This window comes from Podarcis pityusensis, assembly GCF_964106645.2.
Source record: "Podarcis pityusensis genome assembly, chromosome: 5".
In the NCBI taxonomy this organism is placed as follows: Eukaryota; Metazoa; Chordata; class Lepidosauria; order Squamata; family Lacertidae; genus Podarcis; species Podarcis pityusensis.
Window position 1 is genome coordinate 25,958,880 of NC_138032.1, and position 18,208 is coordinate 25,977,087.

General features: G+C 43.6%; 1 protein-coding gene across 2 annotated transcripts in view; it reads left to right on the top strand.

Annotated features, from left to right (window-relative positions):
* The first annotated feature begins 4,433 nt into the window (after window positions 1-4,433).
* Window positions 4,434-18,208, top strand: part of PLOD2 (procollagen-lysine,2-oxoglutarate 5-dioxygenase 2) — a 63,603-nt gene continuing 49,828 nt past the window's right edge. For both annotated transcript variants that reach the window (XM_081007934.1, XM_081007935.1), the window contains exon 1: window positions 4,434-5,047. In XM_081007934.1, the coding sequence (XP_080864060.1) occupies window positions 4,933-5,047 (115 nt within the window). In that variant the 5' untranslated portion in view covers window positions 4,434-4,932. The remainder of the gene's footprint in view (window positions 5,048-18,208) is intronic.

An 18,208-nucleotide genomic window follows, 5' to 3' on the forward strand; every position in this document is an offset into this window, starting at 1 on the left:
TATGAAATATGGAAAGGATTTGCTGCGATAATTAATAACTGGGATACAAAAAAAAGGGAGGAGGAGGAGGTCAAAGAAAGAAGGTAATGAAAGTTGAAGATTTGAGAATGTTGGTTTTATTTTTATATGTTTGTGGTGTATTTTTGTTTTTTGAATTTGTATTGTTGGATGTGGTTTGTTTTCTTTTTCTCTTTTCTGTTTTTTCTTTTTTCTTTCTCTGCTTTGTCTTTTTCTGTAATTTTAAAATTTTCAATAAATATCATTTTTTAAAAAAACAAAACACAAGGATCATCTAGTCCAACCCCCTGCAATGCAGGAATCTTTTGCCCAATGTGGGGCTCAAACCCATGGCCCTGAGATGAAGTCTCATGCTCTGCCAACTGTAACAAGGAAAAACAGCAGCCTGCTAGAGACCTCCAGGAAACCTATAAGCAGGGCATGAAGATAGGGGCTCCTCGCTTCTGTTCACTTTGCCTGAAATTGGTATTCACTGGCCTACCATCTCTGAGCAAGGAGGTTCTATTTAGTTTCCAAGGCTGATAGGTGTTTTTTTGCAGGTTTTTCGTATTCTGACAGCTATATTAACTATTCCATGTTGGACAACACATCTGCCATTGTGTAATCATGTGGCAGGGAGCCATAGCAATCTTGGCCCCATGGTGCTTGGGGCAGTCTGATGCACAGAGCCAAAAACCTCTGCCATGTGCACATGTTATGGTTTTGTATTTAATCTGATACAATTATGCAAAATAAGCATTTATATCGAAAGATGCTGCCAGAAAGCAAAGCACAGCTTCTTTTCATGCCCACCAGCCAAATTCTGCAATGGTTTATATTCTGGAGGAGCAATAGTCGTCCTGATGTGGGAAAGCAAGAGGAGAAGGAGAAAGAAAAGCATGCAATATGTTTATTCTTTTAAAATAGACAATAAGGTTCTGGACATTGTGCACCATGCCATAACCTGTTAGGACACCAGTGCTTGTTTTGAGAGAAAACAACAACAAAATAAAACTCTGGGCTGCATTCTGAAATCAGTTAAATAAATGTCATCATCACATCATTCAGAAGCACAAAATTAATACAATTATATGTCACAATGAAAAGCAGATGGAAGCTAAACAGAAGCAGTTGCATTCAGATGTAAAGCCTACATTGTAAAAACAATACAAAAAGCCAAAAGCAACCACCAGCCTTAATTTGTGTTGGATTTTTATGAAATTTTCCAAGATGCCACGAAGCAAATTTCAGACTATATATTGTGTAAATATTTTTGCACTATGAAATATTTAACATAGAGTAATGTATATCATGGGGACGTGGCAAGCAGACACAGGTGATTAATATCATTTTCACAAGTAACATTAACCAAAAAATAAATAAATTCTGGAATGTGCTGCTCTATAGATGAGCAGTTTTACAAATGAGCACTGTGGCAGCCTATCTTGTTATATGTATGGCACCGTATTTTTCACTCCATAAGACACACTTTTTTCCACAGTTCAATCTCTCAATATCTTTCACTTCCACAAAAAGTCATTTTTATTAGGGCCATGGCACAAGGAGAGACTGTTTAACCCTTCCCCCTTGGATCATTTGCTCAATTTAAGTTCTAGCTCAATGTTGCTATTACCAGAGGGCCATATGGTACCCCAGTCTCTCTCTCTCTCTCTCTCTCTCTCTCTCTCTCTCTCACACACACACACACACACACACACACACACACACAGGCTCTGGCGCACTGAGTGGGACAATAGGGGGTCCAACAATTAATCAAGAAGGTGGTTTCTGCATGAGGGAAGTGAGGGGTAGATGGGGCTTGTTAACTTGGGAAGGTAGCCCATCTAGAAGAAGGAAAACTCTGATCCTAAATCACCACTGCCTTGGAGGATATATTTGTTAGAAGAAAGGCTAAATATTAAACTCTTCACAAATCTGCAGTGGAGTCCCCATGACAGTTGGGTGGCACCTTGTACACCTCATGCCAGCAACTCCAGCAGCCAAGCTGGTGCCGAACGTATTGCTCTGCTTTCCTTTGGCAGAGCAAGGCTGAGAGTGGGGTCCTGTCGTCTGGGCAGCCCAGGACCCCCATACACACTGCCCCAGTTTCCACCATGGGGAGGTCACTTCGGTGCTGCAAACACTGCCGTTTGGATTCCCCCCCCCCCCCGAAGCACACTCCATTGTCTCTAAAGCCCAGGCTTCCTCAAACTCGACCCTCCAGAGGTTTTTGGCCTACAACTCCCATGATCCCTAGCTAGCAGGACCAGTGGTCAGGGATGATGGGAATTGTAGTCTCAAAACATCTGGAGGGCCGAGTCTGAGTAAGCCTGCTCAAGACAGACAGATGTCAAAAACAGAGGGGGAATCTATGTCTCCTATCCAAATCAGGAGCCCCACATTTGCTTTGAGTGGTCATAGATTTCTCATGCCATGTGAAAACAGTAAACATGTGATTCACTGCCGAACAGAATAGGAGTGAGTAATTTGAAGTCATTTGTACAGTTTTATTCAGGTACAATTGCACATGGGCTCTGCCCTGGGGATTTTACTGAAGGACATCGTAAAAAGTGATCCCTCAAATAAGCAAATTAATGCACAAGACAAACTTACCGCACAAAAAAACTCAAGTATGCCCCACAGTCCCAGTTCAGCTTTATTGAGAAAGCTAGCCAAAGGCTTGCAAATTCAGACACTGCTATTCACACTGTGAGAATGTGTGTTCTACCCAACAGGTTTTGCATTCCATTTTCAGATATGGAAAATGCAAAAAAGCATACAAGCAAACAGAAACTGCCCTGAGCATCACTTGTAAAATGGGATTAATGTTGGAAGTGGCTGTTCTGTGGAGTGCTCGGCTGTAAGAATTTTCTGAAATTGAGGGACTGTGCACAGATATCATAATGTTTGGATTTGCAAGCCTTTGGTAAACTGTAACTGCTTTTAAATGTTTTAATTGTACATGGTTTTAGAATGTTTCAACTGTTTTGGAATGTTTTTAAATTCTGGCGGAAAGGCGGGGTATCAACCCGACAAATAAATAAATGCATTGGCAACAGTAACAATTAACGCCAGGAAATCCCTAAACAAATATTGAAACTCTTTACAGGAAGAGACTTGGGGGTGGTATCTAAAACCCCGTGTACACTGTACATTTAAAGCACACCCCCTACGCCAAAAGAATTCTTGGAATTCACAGAGCTACTATTCCCAGCACCCTTAAACTACAATTCCCAGGATTCTAGTGTGTGCTTTAAATGTATAATGTATGGTGTGCACACAGGTCATACTGTATTAGAACCAATGAAATCAATGCACTGATTTCAATGGGTCTACTCTTAGTATTTTTGAATTATGGTGCTGGAGGAGACTCTTAAGAGTCCCATGGACTGCAAGAAGATCAAACCTATCCATTCTTAAGGAAATCAGCCCTGAGTGCTCACTGGAAGGACAGGTCCTGAAGCTGAGACTCCAATACTTTGGCCACCTCATGAGAAGAGAAGACTCCCTGGAAAAGCCCCTGATGTTGGGAAAGATGGAGGGCACAAGGAGAAGGGGACGACAGAGGACGAGATGGTTGGACAGTGTTCTCGAAGCTACCAGCATGAGTTTGACCAAACTGCGGGAGGCAGTGGAAGACAGGAGTGCCTGGCGTGCTCTGGTCCAGGGGGTCACGAAGAGTCGGACACGACTAAACAACAACTCCTCTTAGTATGACTAACGTCGGAGATCTTTGGCACTGTTAGAACTACCATGGGGGGGGGGGGGGGAGTCAACAATAACTAGTAACAACTGCTTATCATTTGCAACAGTTTACGTGAATAGTACTTATTCTGCAACGCAGGCACATCCTACTCGGATAGCTCATTTGGTTAGAGCATGGTGTTGATAATGCCAAGGTTGCGGGTTCGATTCTCCTACGGGGCAACCGCAAATTCCTGCATTGCACTAGATTATCCTCAGGGTCCCTTCCAATTCTGCAATTCTATTATTCTACTCCACGCGCTACTTTGCTCCTCTAAAGTAACACCAACGTAACTGCATCAACCGACGGTTAAAGCATCCCACGACAACCAGTTCCGTCCCAACGCCGTCCTAGGCAGCAGCTGTCACTTGTTAGCTCGCCGCCATTCGTGTCCCCTTAAAGCTGCAGAGCCCGAGAAGCGCACCTCTTAGGGTACGGAAAGCAGCCCGGCGCCAGAGGACCGACGGCGCTTGCCAAAAGTCCAAGTCCGGGTCTGGGCAAGGGCTTCACGTCTCTACCGAGCATGTGCGGAGGCTTCCCATTTGCTCCTGCGAGGGCGCCAGAGGATGTCCTCGCACCGGCAGGGTCCAGGCGCGCCTGGGGGACACGCAAGGAGGGAGACACCCCTTTCCCCACCCCACCCACCCCTCGGGCTTGCTCCCCCTCCCCTGCCAGCCCCCCGGCCAATAGCTGGGAGGACCCGGCAGCACTTTGGGTAGAAGCTCTCCTCTGGCCGCGCCCGGGGCTCCCCGACGGCCACCCCTCCCGCTCGCCTTATAAAGGCTCCAGCGCGCACCGACGGCTCCCTTTGCCTGGTGCCCTTAAGCGAGGGCCAGACGGCGGCGGGATCCGCGGCGCTGCCTCCACCTGATCGCATCTTCCGGAACGCTTCCCCGCTGCTTCTTCGGCGAGTGGATCGAGCGGATCTTTTTCTTTCTTTCTCCTCCCGGCACTTTTTCATCACGACCCTTCTTCTGGAGGATCTCCACCCCCGCGAAGCAATTCCCTTCTGGAGTTCACGGCGGCCCCACGCGCTTGGAACAAGGGAACGGGCCAGCCGGCCGGCCGAGCGCCTCGCAGGACTCTTGTCGCGGGTGGGAGAGCAGGCGAGGGAGGGAAGAAGGGAAAGAGCCTCTCCGGGTCTACTGCTTGGCTCTGCTTCGTTTCCCGGCTTGGCTGGAGCCCCGAAGATGGCCAGCCGCAGCAGCGCTGGACCCCTCGCCCTCCTCTTGGCTTTCGCTATCCATCTCCTGCAGCCGACCCACCCCGCCGAGCCCGAGGCCGAGAGATCGCCCACTCCCACCGGTAACTTGACGCACCCGCTCCTGCTTCCCCGACGCCCCCACGTTTTCATTTGAGCCGGGCCTCCTCCATTTTTTTTGAGAAGCTTAACCTTAGCGCGCGTGCGGTGAGCAGGGCAGAAGGCGAGAGGGTTCCTTGCCATGTGCAGAGTTGTTGCATAGACCAAGCTGATTTCTGAGACGGGTTCACTTCTAGAAGAGAGGGGCTGGGGTGTGGATTTGCGCCCTGGTACTTTTATATGAAATCCACCCTTCCCCCCCAACCCCCCCCCAAAAAACTTTAACATTTGATTAGGTCCACGTTATGACCGAGTAAATGAATGGATTGCTGGTGAAAATCCTGATTTTCTTACATTAAAATTAAAAGGTGACGCTACCCCCACCCCTTTAATCTGAAGGTGGATTCTCTTTAGCTTGGGTTCGTGAAGAGAGAGGAAATATCCCTAGGGGAAATGAGTTTCTTTTGCTGCAAGGCGAGTTTGCCAGTCCGTTGCTTTCTGAGAGACGGGGAGTGAGACCCTCCCCCCCCCCCGAAAAAAGACACCTTCTCATTCAGACCCCGCTTCGGGATCTTCAGACAAAAGCCCCGTTGTTCAAACTGCAGCTGATTTCCCCAGCTCTCAGGCGGGTCTGGCTTGCCTCTTGAGCGCTGAATTTGTTGCACATGCTTTGTGTGTGTTTCTTTCTTTCCCTTCTCCCTGTCACTTTCCTTGTAACATTCATGTGGAACATAAACGTCTGGCGAAGGTTTTCTTGGCCGCCCACCCAGACACAAGTTACAGGCAGCAAGCAGCGTTCCACGTTGGGAAGCTGAGTCTTTTAAAAGGAGTCAGTCTGAGATACAGTAACGTCAAAAACAAAGTTTCCAAGTTTCAAGAGGAAAACAGTTTCTCCGAGATGCTTAGGTCCATTTTCACTAGGTGTGCATTCTCATGTAGGTTGGCAATTTCCTTAACATGGAAAATGCAGAGAGAGTTAGCAAAGGGAGATGGGTGAGGTTTGCGCTCCTCATTTCTTTCTTTGCAGCATTCACACACAATGCTGTTGCCATCAGAATTCCAGCTTGTACCCCCTCAATTTAATCCGAATTTACTGGGGGTGGGTGGGTGATAAGCTTGAAAAACCTGTTCCCAACGATCCTTGTGATATCTCAACAATCCTTTAAAAGAGTCCTTACTTCTAAGCACCTTGTAACCTTATGAGCCGTCTTTTCCTGTCTGTGGTGAAGAGTTGAATCATGACTTTCATACTGGCGATGATCAATATTTAGGATGCATTTGAGATGGCAAGCGATATAGAAATGCAAATTCTGAGCTGGGCATCGCGGGGAAACGTCTATTTCCCCGCTAAGCCTTAAATACAATCGTGATTGTTTGCCCTACAAGAAACTTCTCTCATTTCCAGTACAGTGGTACCTCAGGTTACATACGCTTCAGGTTACATACTCCGCTTACCCAGAAATATTACCTTGGGTTAAGAACTTTGCTTCAGGAAGAGAACAGAAATTGTGCGGCGATATCGCGGTGGCAGTGAGAGGCCCCATTAGCTAAAGTGGTGCTTCAGGTTAAGAACAGTTTCAGGTTAAGAACGGACCTCTGGAACAAATTAAAGTATTTAACCCGAGGTACCACTGTATTTTACTGTGCAATCTTGTGCATGTTTGCCCGAAGTAAATCCCACTGTATGTAATGGAATTTATGCCATAGGGACACCGTTGCCTATTTGCCCCATCGAACATAGCAAGGCTTACTCCTGAGTAGACAATATACAGCTGCACTGTTAGCCATGATGCTTGGCGGAAGAGACCTGGCACCTGGAAGACATGATTATTCCATTTGATAGTCTCTCAAACATGAAAGGTGTTACTTTGTGTCCCTGCCCCCCCCCCCTTTTTTTCTGGCCAGATTTTCAACCAGTTTCCTTCACAGCCTTGTTCACATTCTGCTCCTTGGGTCGTGTAAAGTGCTTGTTCCAGGGAGCTGGAAGGCAGAAAGAAATTCAATCCTCAATGTGCAAAACAGAAGAGGAAAGACATGCATAAAATCTGTTTAAAGAAAAGGGCCCGTAATGTGTTCTAGTGCTTCCAGTCAAAAGAGACAATTGGTTTTAAATACACATCATGTTGCTTGCCATACACTGCTTCTTGCTTGGATCCTGAGCAGGCCTTTGATTGCGTTCCCAGCTCTCGCTCTCATCAGTCCTGGGAAATCAACCATAATCTGTGATTTATAATTTTCACATGGTAATAAAAAGAGCTCAGAGTTTTGATTCACACCTTTGAGGTAGTAAATGGCTCGCTTCAAAACTCTGCCGTGATTGTTTTGCCACACAGAAGGAACATAGTTGCTTCTTTCAGTTTTTCATTTTTTCCCAATCTTAACTTTACATTTCCACATCAGTTTGTGGGTTGTTGTTTTTTTTTAAGTCTTCATGAAAATTCATCAGTATGTTTGTGCACGTTATCTCCTAATCTACTCGTGTTGATATGCAGTTTTGCCTAATATACCCATTTTTTTGCAAAACAATTTCTCCTAATATGATGCATTTTCAAAATTTTATTTTCACCAGTATATGACTTTTTAGGCACACTTTACTTCAGCATATGCATTTTTTGTACCCATTGCTTGGTTGAAGAAGCTCTTCCCAATGCAACATTTGCACTCAAGGCTGTGCTGCTCTGCATGGCGCCTCCCAATGCTGTGCTGCCTGGGGTGATTCTGACCAGGCTGTGGTGCACCTCCTGATGATATACGGCATGGGGCGACTTCCCACCAGGTCTCCTCTGCGCCCTCAAGATTAGGACTGAGCCCCATCCCTGTGGCACTGGGGGGTGGGGGCTGTAGAGGCCCCATCCCCATAGAATTGGTGTGCCTGATTGCATGTAATGTAGTTTGTCTGATTCCTCACTTATTGGTTAGTGTCTTATAAGGAATAATAGCACTTGTAAGCTTTATTTCTTCTTCTTTAAAATACTTTTAGGGCAATCACTTCTCTGCTCAACTACATAACTTGTATAAGGGCTTATATAAGTACAGTGGTACCTTGGTTCTCAAACGCCTTGGTACTCGAACAACTTGGAACCCAAACACTGCATACCCGGAGGTAAATGTTCTGGTTTGTGAACTTTTTTTGGAAGCTGAACGTGCTCTGTTTTGTGTGTTATGCTTCCGATTTGAGTGCCACACTTCCGTTTTGAGTGCTACACTGAGGTCTGTCTGTTTTTGCTATTGTTTTAGCATTTTTGTTTTTGCGGCTTTTTTGTTTTGTTTTGTTGCGGCTTTTTTGTGTGAGACTGTGTGGAACCCAGTTCAACTACTGATTGATTGATTGTGTGACTGCAGTACATTATTGCTTTCATTTTATGGATCAATGGTCTTGTTAGATAGTAAAATTCATGTTAAATTGCTGTTTTAGGGGTTGTTTTTAAAAGTCTGGAACGGATTAATCCATTTTGCATTACTTTCTATGGGAAAGCGCACCTTGGTTTTGGAACGCTTTGGTTTTGGAACGGACTTCTGGAACGGATTAAATTTGAGAACCAAGGTACCCACATATCATAAAAGCCACTTCACATCACTTCCTCAACTTGAAATGTGACCCTTAGTGAAAACTTATTGGTTCACACAGTCCCCTTTGTGGAAGACAATACAGAACAGTGACTCTTCTGCGCAGCTTCTATCTCCTTATCTCTGCAGGCACAGATGTACAACATGGCTTGCAATCTGCCTTCTATGTGCAGATATCCAGATGTCTCATGGATGCATCATTTGCCCATTCCCTTTACTGAAGTTTACAGATTTTAGGGCTGTACACATATACAGGCAGATTCTGTATGTGGGGGGAGTTGTGCATGAGATTTGTTAATAACCCCCCCCCACACAAACACATGTCCCCCCCCCCCATGGCAGAAGGAACTGTTGTGTGAATAGGACGTTGTTTTGTAACTCCCTGGAGTCCATCCCAGGCTAATAAACAGAACAGGAGTAAAAAACTTAATCCCAAATAAGTTTATTATTTGTAAATTATTATGGAATAGCACTGTTCAAGCCATCTTAATGAAGAGGCAATGGTCTAGAATGCTGAAGCAGTGCTAATAAAATGCATGTTACAGAGTAATAATAATAATAGTGGATTCTTGGTTAACATAAACAGTAAGAAAATCTTCACTGATGTATAGCAGACTCTCCTGATGTGCAAACTCCACTTCTGCCAGGACCCCAGACATTGCAGGGATTGTTAACAACAGACTCCAGTTTTAATCCTTGTTTAATTTTCTGAGTTGTTTTACATACACTTCTTTGCCATTGATCAGACGTTTCAAAATCTAATGAGACTGACATTGATGTAGGTTCTGTTTTATTCTGCATGATTTATATCCTATTCATACTTAATAAAATGCCTCTAAGTCTGATTTGAGCAGTGTTTAAGCTACAAAGAACTTTCCTTATACAACCCCTCTCCTAATTGTATGGTTGAGGAGAAACGCATTGTGAGGTGAATCCCAAATTGACAAGGTCCTTCAATGTTGATGTAACCATAATAATAAAGGTTTCTGTCCAAGCCATCTTATAGCAATTAAAACAAATGAGCATGTTTGATTGATGTGAAAACCTACAGGAAGTGTGTTATTCATTAAAAAGAGATACGTAACATTCAGGGATTACTGTGTAACTTTTGATTTATGTGACAAAAGTTCTATTGAGTCTATGAAAGCTAGAGTTTGTTAGAAGAGACCTTATTGGTCCTGAAAAGCTACTCAGAAACAGAGCAAAAACTGAGTTACAAAGTCTCCTTTGTAAACTTCACATCTATTTCTGACATGGAATAATTTGTGGTTATTGATAAAACCGCACTTATATGCATAGCTATACCTCCTTCTCTCTTGCTGTCTCTTATACCTGTCTCTCGACATGATCAAAATTGAGTGGAACTTGAAAGCTGGTGTGTCTTCAGTAGATTTGCATTCTGCCTCTTTGAAATGGCAAAATTCAGTCATCTATTCTAGTTGCTTGCACAAGTGCCAATCTGACCCACAAAAAGTTTTCCTGAAGCATGTGAACCTAAACTAACAGTCCTATTATATTCCAGAGACTTAGATTCTTGACTGGATGCACACCAGGCTCTTAGTTTTCCTTCTTCTTCCAGAAAACTATAATTGCCACTTCTATAAAATGCCTACATTGGTTTTTTGTGTTCATTGCATTTTAAATGGCTTTGAATATTCATAATAGAGTTGGAACAAGTATAGAATATGTGTGCAGCTCTCTCTTTTTTAAAAAAGTAGAATTTGTTAGGTAAATGTTTAATTCTGGACACTTTAAAAGTCAGCAGAACATGAGCCAATTTAATATGACTAAGAATGTCTTACTTTGTTTTGCAACTGTGGGTAATGTGGCAATTTGCAACTGAAAACAGCCCATTTTCATTTAGGTAACTATTAATTAAAGTATTTTGTAGCTTACTTTTCCTGTACTCAAGGTGGCTAACAACAACAGCGAGACAATTTACCAAAATATAAGCAAAGAGCACAGCATACAATTAAACCATGTAGATTCACCAGAACTTTGACAATATGAGTGGCATGAATAAGTCATAGGAAGGGCCTATTGCCCTACAGATGGCAGTAGTTGGCAGACAGATTGGGTAGTGTGATTTTATTATTTTACATCTATATCTTAACTTTCCTCCAAGTAGCTGTCTCTCTCCCTTTTATATTTACAACAACTCTGTGAGGTAGGTTTGGCTGATAGACAGTGATTGGTCCAAGCTTCATAGATGAGTGGGGTTTTGAACTCTGGTCCAAAAGCATGTACAAAGAGCATGGATGGCATGGATTGGGCCATAACACATTGCCAATCCCACTTACGTAGGTGTTTTATTAATGCACATTTGTGAATGTTATACCACAGTATTTTAATTGTTAGATGCAGATTTTGCGGAGTGACTTTATCGTACTGAACCTTTTGGAATTTTGTCTAAATGCCAGTAAAGGTTTGAGATTGAGATGGAATTAATATATAACACTCCTGGAGCTCAGAAGTGGTTTCCAAGCTGCAGGGAGCATGCGAGAAGAGACCCCTTTTATGTCATCTACGATAGGAAGAAAAAACCTTTGCACTTCTAATACACCACCAACACACTGATATACAGGAGAACTGTAGTGCTTTTGTATTCTTCAAAAGTTACTGCTTCCATAGATCTGCATCTATAATAACTCAGTGGTAGGTCCCGGGTTCTCCAGGGGAAAGACTCCTGAAACTGTGAAGGGGTGCTGCCAGTCTGTGTAGATAATACTGGGCTCAATGGACCAATGTTCTGACTAAGGTCTGAGGTGGCTTCTTATGCATCTGGTTGCTGCATGATTCTGTGAGTGCTCCATTCACATCTTAACTATGATTTAGCCAATATGTGTGACATTAGAGTGACATTAGAGTGAAGTGAGAGAGACGAGGAAGAGACTGAAAAGGAAAAAGTCTGGCTGGGTGAGTGATCAAGTATCAATGTGAAAGCAGACAAAAATACTCCTGGTCAAAAGTCAATAAACTGGGTGCTAAAAGAGTAATTTGAAGTGTTCTGGGGATCTTGCTTCACAGTTGCTGTTTAAACAGCTGGCCCTGTAAAAAGGAGAAGAAAATACCTTGAGGGCACAAAGCTTTCTGTGCCAGTAAACTCTTCTCACTTTGTAAAAGTGATGCCAGTTGCTGAAACTGTAGTCATATTGATTGTTTAAAAAACAAACACAGAACAGTATGTTAAACTAAGAATGCAGCAGCGATGTTAGTCTTGTTCTGTTGGCTTCTGAGCAGAGGCGGCAAAGTTGAAGTCAAGGTCTTTGTACCTCACTAGGCCAAACAAACCATGTGTTGGTACTGGAACTGGTTGTCTGACAGTTTCAGTCTTATCCACCCCCTCCAGACCCGAACAGACACTTGGGCCAAACCAGTAATTTCCTGGTGGTTCATTTTTCTGTGCTTGGAAATGTTACTGAAATATCTGGCTTCGGATTTAGTTATGGGAGCTCACAAGGTAAAATATAAGGCTTGCATGTAGAAGGTCACAGGTCCAGTCCTGGCATCTTCAGTTAAAAGGAGCACTTATTCACAAAGCTTAGTCCTTGGAAACCCGCTGCCAGTCAGGGCACCCAACACTGGCTAGATGGGTCAGTAGTCTGACTCCATATAACAGCCTTACATTCGTATGGTATTTTTGCGACTTTACGGATGTAGCTTTCGAAAGCACAAAAGGTTATGAAAACACGCATTTGGCTATTGCATACATGGATTTATTCAATTTCCTGTCGGGGTAGTATGTACCGGGCTTATGATGCAATATATGTGGGCTCTAAATTGCCAGTGTGTAATTGCAGTGTTCACCAGAGAACTGTAGCTTATTTACTTTAACTCAGCACCATGACTTCAGCATGCCTAAGCGGGGAAAGGGAAGGCAAGACGTGGTTTGGCAAGGCCTCTCGCTCCTTTTGGAGCTATTTGTCTCCAATGCTAGCTGCAGAATATAATTGATGCTAAGTGCCTGACACTGATAATTTTGGGTGTTTCCGGTCATGCTTCTGATCAATGCAGAGCCAATACAAAGAACTGTTGTGCCAATGCTGGCATGTGCGTGGTATTTGAGCTAGCTTTGGAAGCTATATCAGGGATAACCATTAATCATATCAACCCACATTTCAAGGATGTTCACCACTTACACTGTAACTAAAAGGTGGGAAACCTTTTTCAGCCGGAGGTCTCCATTTCCTCGTGGCAAACTTTGCGGTCATGGCAGTGGTAGCATGACAGTGGTCAGCAAACCCAGAGGCAGAAGTGGGTGGCACAACAGATGTGCCTCATTACCTCTTTTCTTTTTCTAGTAGGCTACATTACAGCCACACAAAAGTCAAACTGAATTTTCAGGCATCCAGGAAAATAAGAGGCATGATCTCAGTTCAAAGACTTATTCCAGCTAGGGAAAAGCATTCAAAAAGAGCGCAGAGCAAGGCTGGAAAAGGATGTGACATGGGGAGAATCCCAAGGGCCAGATAATGATTTTTGGAGGGCCACTTTCAGCACCCGGGATTGAACTTTCTCAGCCGTACAGTAGATGTTTCATTGATACAGATACAGATACATTGATACGAACTGGGTAGGAGTGTGTTTATTCTGTATGTTACTTATTATTAATGATCAAAGGTTGCATCCATTGGTTGTACAATTGGAAGCCAACTCATTCAATCCATCTTTTTCTTCCTCTTGTACCCCTTCCCAAAAGAAAACCTGTCTGAGGTGGGAGAGAGGAATCACCTGAATATGGTTGAAAGGATTTTGCAGCAAACCTCTTCAGTCAACTGTCCCCTTCCATGGCAGCCCCATGTGACACAACGCCTTATTCTCAGGGGGAACCCCCTCATCAACCCTCTGAAGATTTTGGGATAGTGCCATGGTGATAGGGAGAGATGGGGAAAAGAGAAATCAGTTGTGTGAGCTGTATCCCATGCACACAACCCATTGGGTACAAACCCAAATTAATTTCTTGCCCACCTTTTTGGACTCACTCTTCACAAGGCAGTTCTGTAAACATGGGAGTGGGTAGGAAACTGAAGGTCATATTTTAATATTTGGAATGCAGCTGTGTGCCAGCAATTTATTTCCAACCCAGTAAGCTGCTAAAATGTACATTTTTCAGATAATATGCTCCTTGTTAAGCTGGCTTGATTTAAAATCCTGAAAGATTTAAAGTTTGTCTAACATCAGTGATCCACATGTTTAACACGAAACAAAATAGTTAAATCATTGTACTGCAGAGACGTGGCCTTCCTTGTGTAAATCTAAGAATGACTAACTTAGAGGTCTCCCACAACTGAGGCCATCTGTGCACCATAAGTTTAAAGCACTATGGCACAAGTCATGGAGCTACTGTTTCCAGAGTTTCCTGGGAAGAGGAATTGATTGTTAAACCAGGAATTGTAGCTCTGTGAATGGAATAGGGGTCGCCAAACAACTCTCAGCACTCTGAAAATCCCAGGATTATTTTGTGGCAAGCTCTGTTTGTTCAAAGTGGTATAATGGTGCTTTAAATGCAAGATAGACCTAGTGGTCACTATAATTCTGTCCTGAAATAAAACACAGCCACATTTTATGTTATGTTATAACAAATTTGAATTGTAATGTAGTAGTCATTCATTTTTACAATATATCCCACTTTTCCTCAAAGAAGCTCAAGGTAATGAACCTGATTTCCCCTTTCCATTTTACCTATATGTTGGATTCCAAGGCATTATAAACAGCCTTGTCTCTTTGCTAATGTATTCATATCCAAAGGTATAGTCCTGAATAAGCTATCACCACTCCATACTAGATATGTGGGATGAGTTATAGGATTCTAGGCAGGTTTCAGGACAGAGAAGAAAGAAGGCACCATATTTGGCCTTTGATAACTTAGGAGCATAAATATATACACCGTTGGCTTCAGATTCCTGCCAGGGAAAGAATATGTTCTGGTAGAGTGTTTTTCTATGCTCAGCCTTATGAGCCCAGCATTTGATTTGAACATTTTCTGTTTCATTTGTTAGTCAGTGCAGAAGTAGCTCACATTCGTCAGTCTTTCTATATACGCGTAGACAGATCTTAGTAAACAACTTGCATGTTTATGAATACATAAACCCATGAAAGTACTGACTGCGGGATGACCATGTAAGGTCTGTTTTGCATTCCTTCCCATTTTCTCCACTAAAAGACATGGTGGCATGTCTGTTAGTTCCTAATAGGCCTGTGCACTTTTGGGCAAATCCTTAAGCACCTTGCTCAGTATGTGATTTGCAAAAATTACCCAAATTTAGGCTTGCTCTGCATCGGTGGCTGAAACCCCTTTTCAACAGGGGCCTCATTCTCTTCCAGCGTGGCCTCATGCCAGAGGTGCATAGTGGGTGGAGCAAAAAAAAGAGTGACTTTACATTTTTGCAGTGGGTTACTTTGCATCCATAGAAATGCCTGGTGTTTCCACACACACACACACACACACACACACACACACACCTGCATACACAAAACTCTCAGTCTTCCATACAGGCAAGCAAAAAGCATGATTACAGCTCTAGGACACATTGCACCCAAGCATAATAATAATAATAATAATAATAATAATAATAATAATTTATTTATACATACATACATACATACATACATACATACCCTGCCCATCTGACCCGGTTTCCCCAGCCACTCTGGGCGGCTTCCAACAAAATATTAAAAACAGAATAAAACATCAAACATTACAAACTTCCCTAAACAGGGCTGCCTTCAGATGTCTTCTAAAAGTCAGATAGTTGTTTACTTCCTTGACATCTGATGGGAGGGTGTTCCACATGGCGGGTGCCACTACCAAGAAGGCCCTCTGCCTGGTTTCCTTTAAGCTCATATCTCGCAGTGAGGGAACTGCCAGAAGGCCCTCAGAGCTGGACCTCAGTGTCCGGGCTGAACAATGGGGGTGGAGACATTCCTTCAGGTATACTGGGCCGAGGCCGTTTAGGTCAGCACCAACACTTTGAATTGTGCTTGGAAACATACTGGGAGCCAATGTAGACACTCAAGGAGGGCACAGAACTGGCCACTGAGGGCTGTGGCCTGGAGAGTGGCATGGCAGAAGCGCCAAATCGCATCACGCAGACGCAGCACTGCAGGTTACGAACGCTGCGGGTTGTGGACGTGCTTCCGTCGTGGATTACGTCCGCAACCTAATGTTCTACTGTACAAATATGTAACATGATATTCCATGAAATACACAGGCAAAAGTGAACTTAGATGGGATTCATGCTAAAGAAAAAGCAAATGTTCACTCCCCACCCCCTTTAAATAGTAAGAAAAGCAATACCCAGGATATATTAAATCTGTCTTTTATTAAAATCCTGATTATTTAGCTTGATATATATGAAATACCATGAGGCATATTGGCTTTCCTGGTTGCCTTCCAAAAAGTGACCTCACATTGCATGCAGATATGGAGTGTGATCCTAACTTATGAACTTTAAATTCAGTTTAGCCGCTGCACCATTCAAGAATCAGTACTTGGCTGGCTGCCAGAATTGCTCTGGATTTAACGGCACATAAAATTAAAATCCTGAGCCAGACTTGAAGCGGAATCCTCTCTTTGCATCCACAGAGGAATGTAGAAAGATATATTTCACAGCTCTGCTACCAGAGGGCCTTTTAACTGGAAATGGCATGGAATGAAACAAAGACTTTATGCAAGCCAGACCATGCAGTGTATGCATTGCTACTAAACCATTACCCTTCCCCTGCTACAGATAAATTTATGGCCATCTTTTAGGCCTGGTTCAGCCTTCAGGAGCAGCGTCCGTGCAGAAATTGCTTAAATGTCCAGGAAAATCCAGACCTATGGCAACCCATAGCTCAACAACTTTTGTGTCTGGATTTTCACTTTCTGAAATATGGCAACTTTCCTCCTCTTCTGGTCAATCTGCTGTTACACTGTCCTACGCTAAACCATAGCTTGACTTAGCATGCTGCCTGAACCGGAACACCCTTAGCACGCTGCCTGAACCTATGGTTTGCAGTTCATGGTTTGTCTGGGAGAGCTGCATTCTGAAGACTTGCTAAATCAAACCATGGTTTAGCACCTCACAGCAGCAGAATGGCCTGATAATAATAATAATAATAATAATAATAATAATAATAATAATTTATACCCCGCCCATCTGGCTGGGCTTCCCCAGCCACTCTGGGCGGCTTCCAAAAAAATATTAAAATACCATAATACATCAATCATTAAACGCTTCCCTAAACAGGGCTGCCTTCAGATACCTTCTAAAAGTCTGGTTGTTGTTGTTCTCTTTGACGTTTCGTGGGAGGGCATTCCACAGGGAGGGCGCCACTACTAAGAAGGCCCTCTGCTTGGTTCCCTGTAACTTGGCTTCTCGCAGTGAGGGAACCGCCAGAAGGCCCTCGTGCTGGACCTCAGTGTCCGGGTAGAATGATGGGGGTGGAGATGCGCCTTCGGATATACTGGACCGAGGCAAAGCAGCAACGATTTCTTCTTCCAGAGCTTGTGAGGGCATGTTAAGCCATAGTTTGGTTTAGTGTGATGTGTCAACCAGGCTTAATCTGTATGAACCAAATTTTAATGATAGGGTGCACCCAAGTTTCAAGCTAAGTACAATTCAACCTTCAGAGCTGAGAAAGATGTCGTGTAATTTGTGATCATACTGCTTTGTGGATGGGTTAAAGCTAAAGGACCCCTGGATGGTTAAGTCCAGTCAAAGACAACTATGGGGTGTGGCGTTCATCTCACTTTCAGGCTGAAGGAGCTGGCGTTTGTCTGCAGACAGCTTTCCAGGGCATGTGGCCAGCATGACTAAACTGCTTCTGGCACATGGAACACAGTGACGGAAGCCAGAGCACACAGAAATGCCATTTACCTTCCTGCCGCAAGGGTACCTATTTATTTACTTGCACTGGTATACTTTTGAACTGCTAGGTTGGCAGAAACTGGGACAGAGCAATGGGAACTCACCCGGATTCGAACTGCCGACCTTCTGATCAGCAAGCCCAAGAGGCTCAGTGGTTTAGACCACAGTGCCACCTGCGTCCCTTTTGTGGGTGGGACCGAAATACAAATAGCATACCAGGCTCAAAGGATCTTTTAGGCAGAAATGAATGCAACAAACCAGAACAATCTGCAAATTCAAGCAGCACCTCAGTGAAATAAATCAAGCAAATAAGGCATAGTACAAAGGAAAATTAAATCAATAGTACAATGAACATGGATCCTCGGGGTTGTCAGTTCCTTCCTACCTCAAGCATGGAAATCTGCAGCAGTGAATTCAAATGAGCAGTAAATACATATGGATATAGTACAACCATTACAGACATGTGTCATCTCAGAGTGCAAGTGTGTTTCCCTGGGAGAGATGCTTTTCCATGACAATATCAGTCTTCCTGTTTCTAGAAAGTGAATATGTTGGGGGTAGGGAATGCAGAAGTAAAGCCTCTGGCTAATCTTCTCTCATCCCTAAATCTGCAGTAGGGAGAGCTTTGTAATTCGAAGTTCTGTGGGCATACAAATTGCCAGTTCTAAACAGAATAAATGAGTCACATCTTGTATTTATTTCAGGGGCATGCTTCTGCTTTCAGCTTCCATGTCAATGGAAATGTCA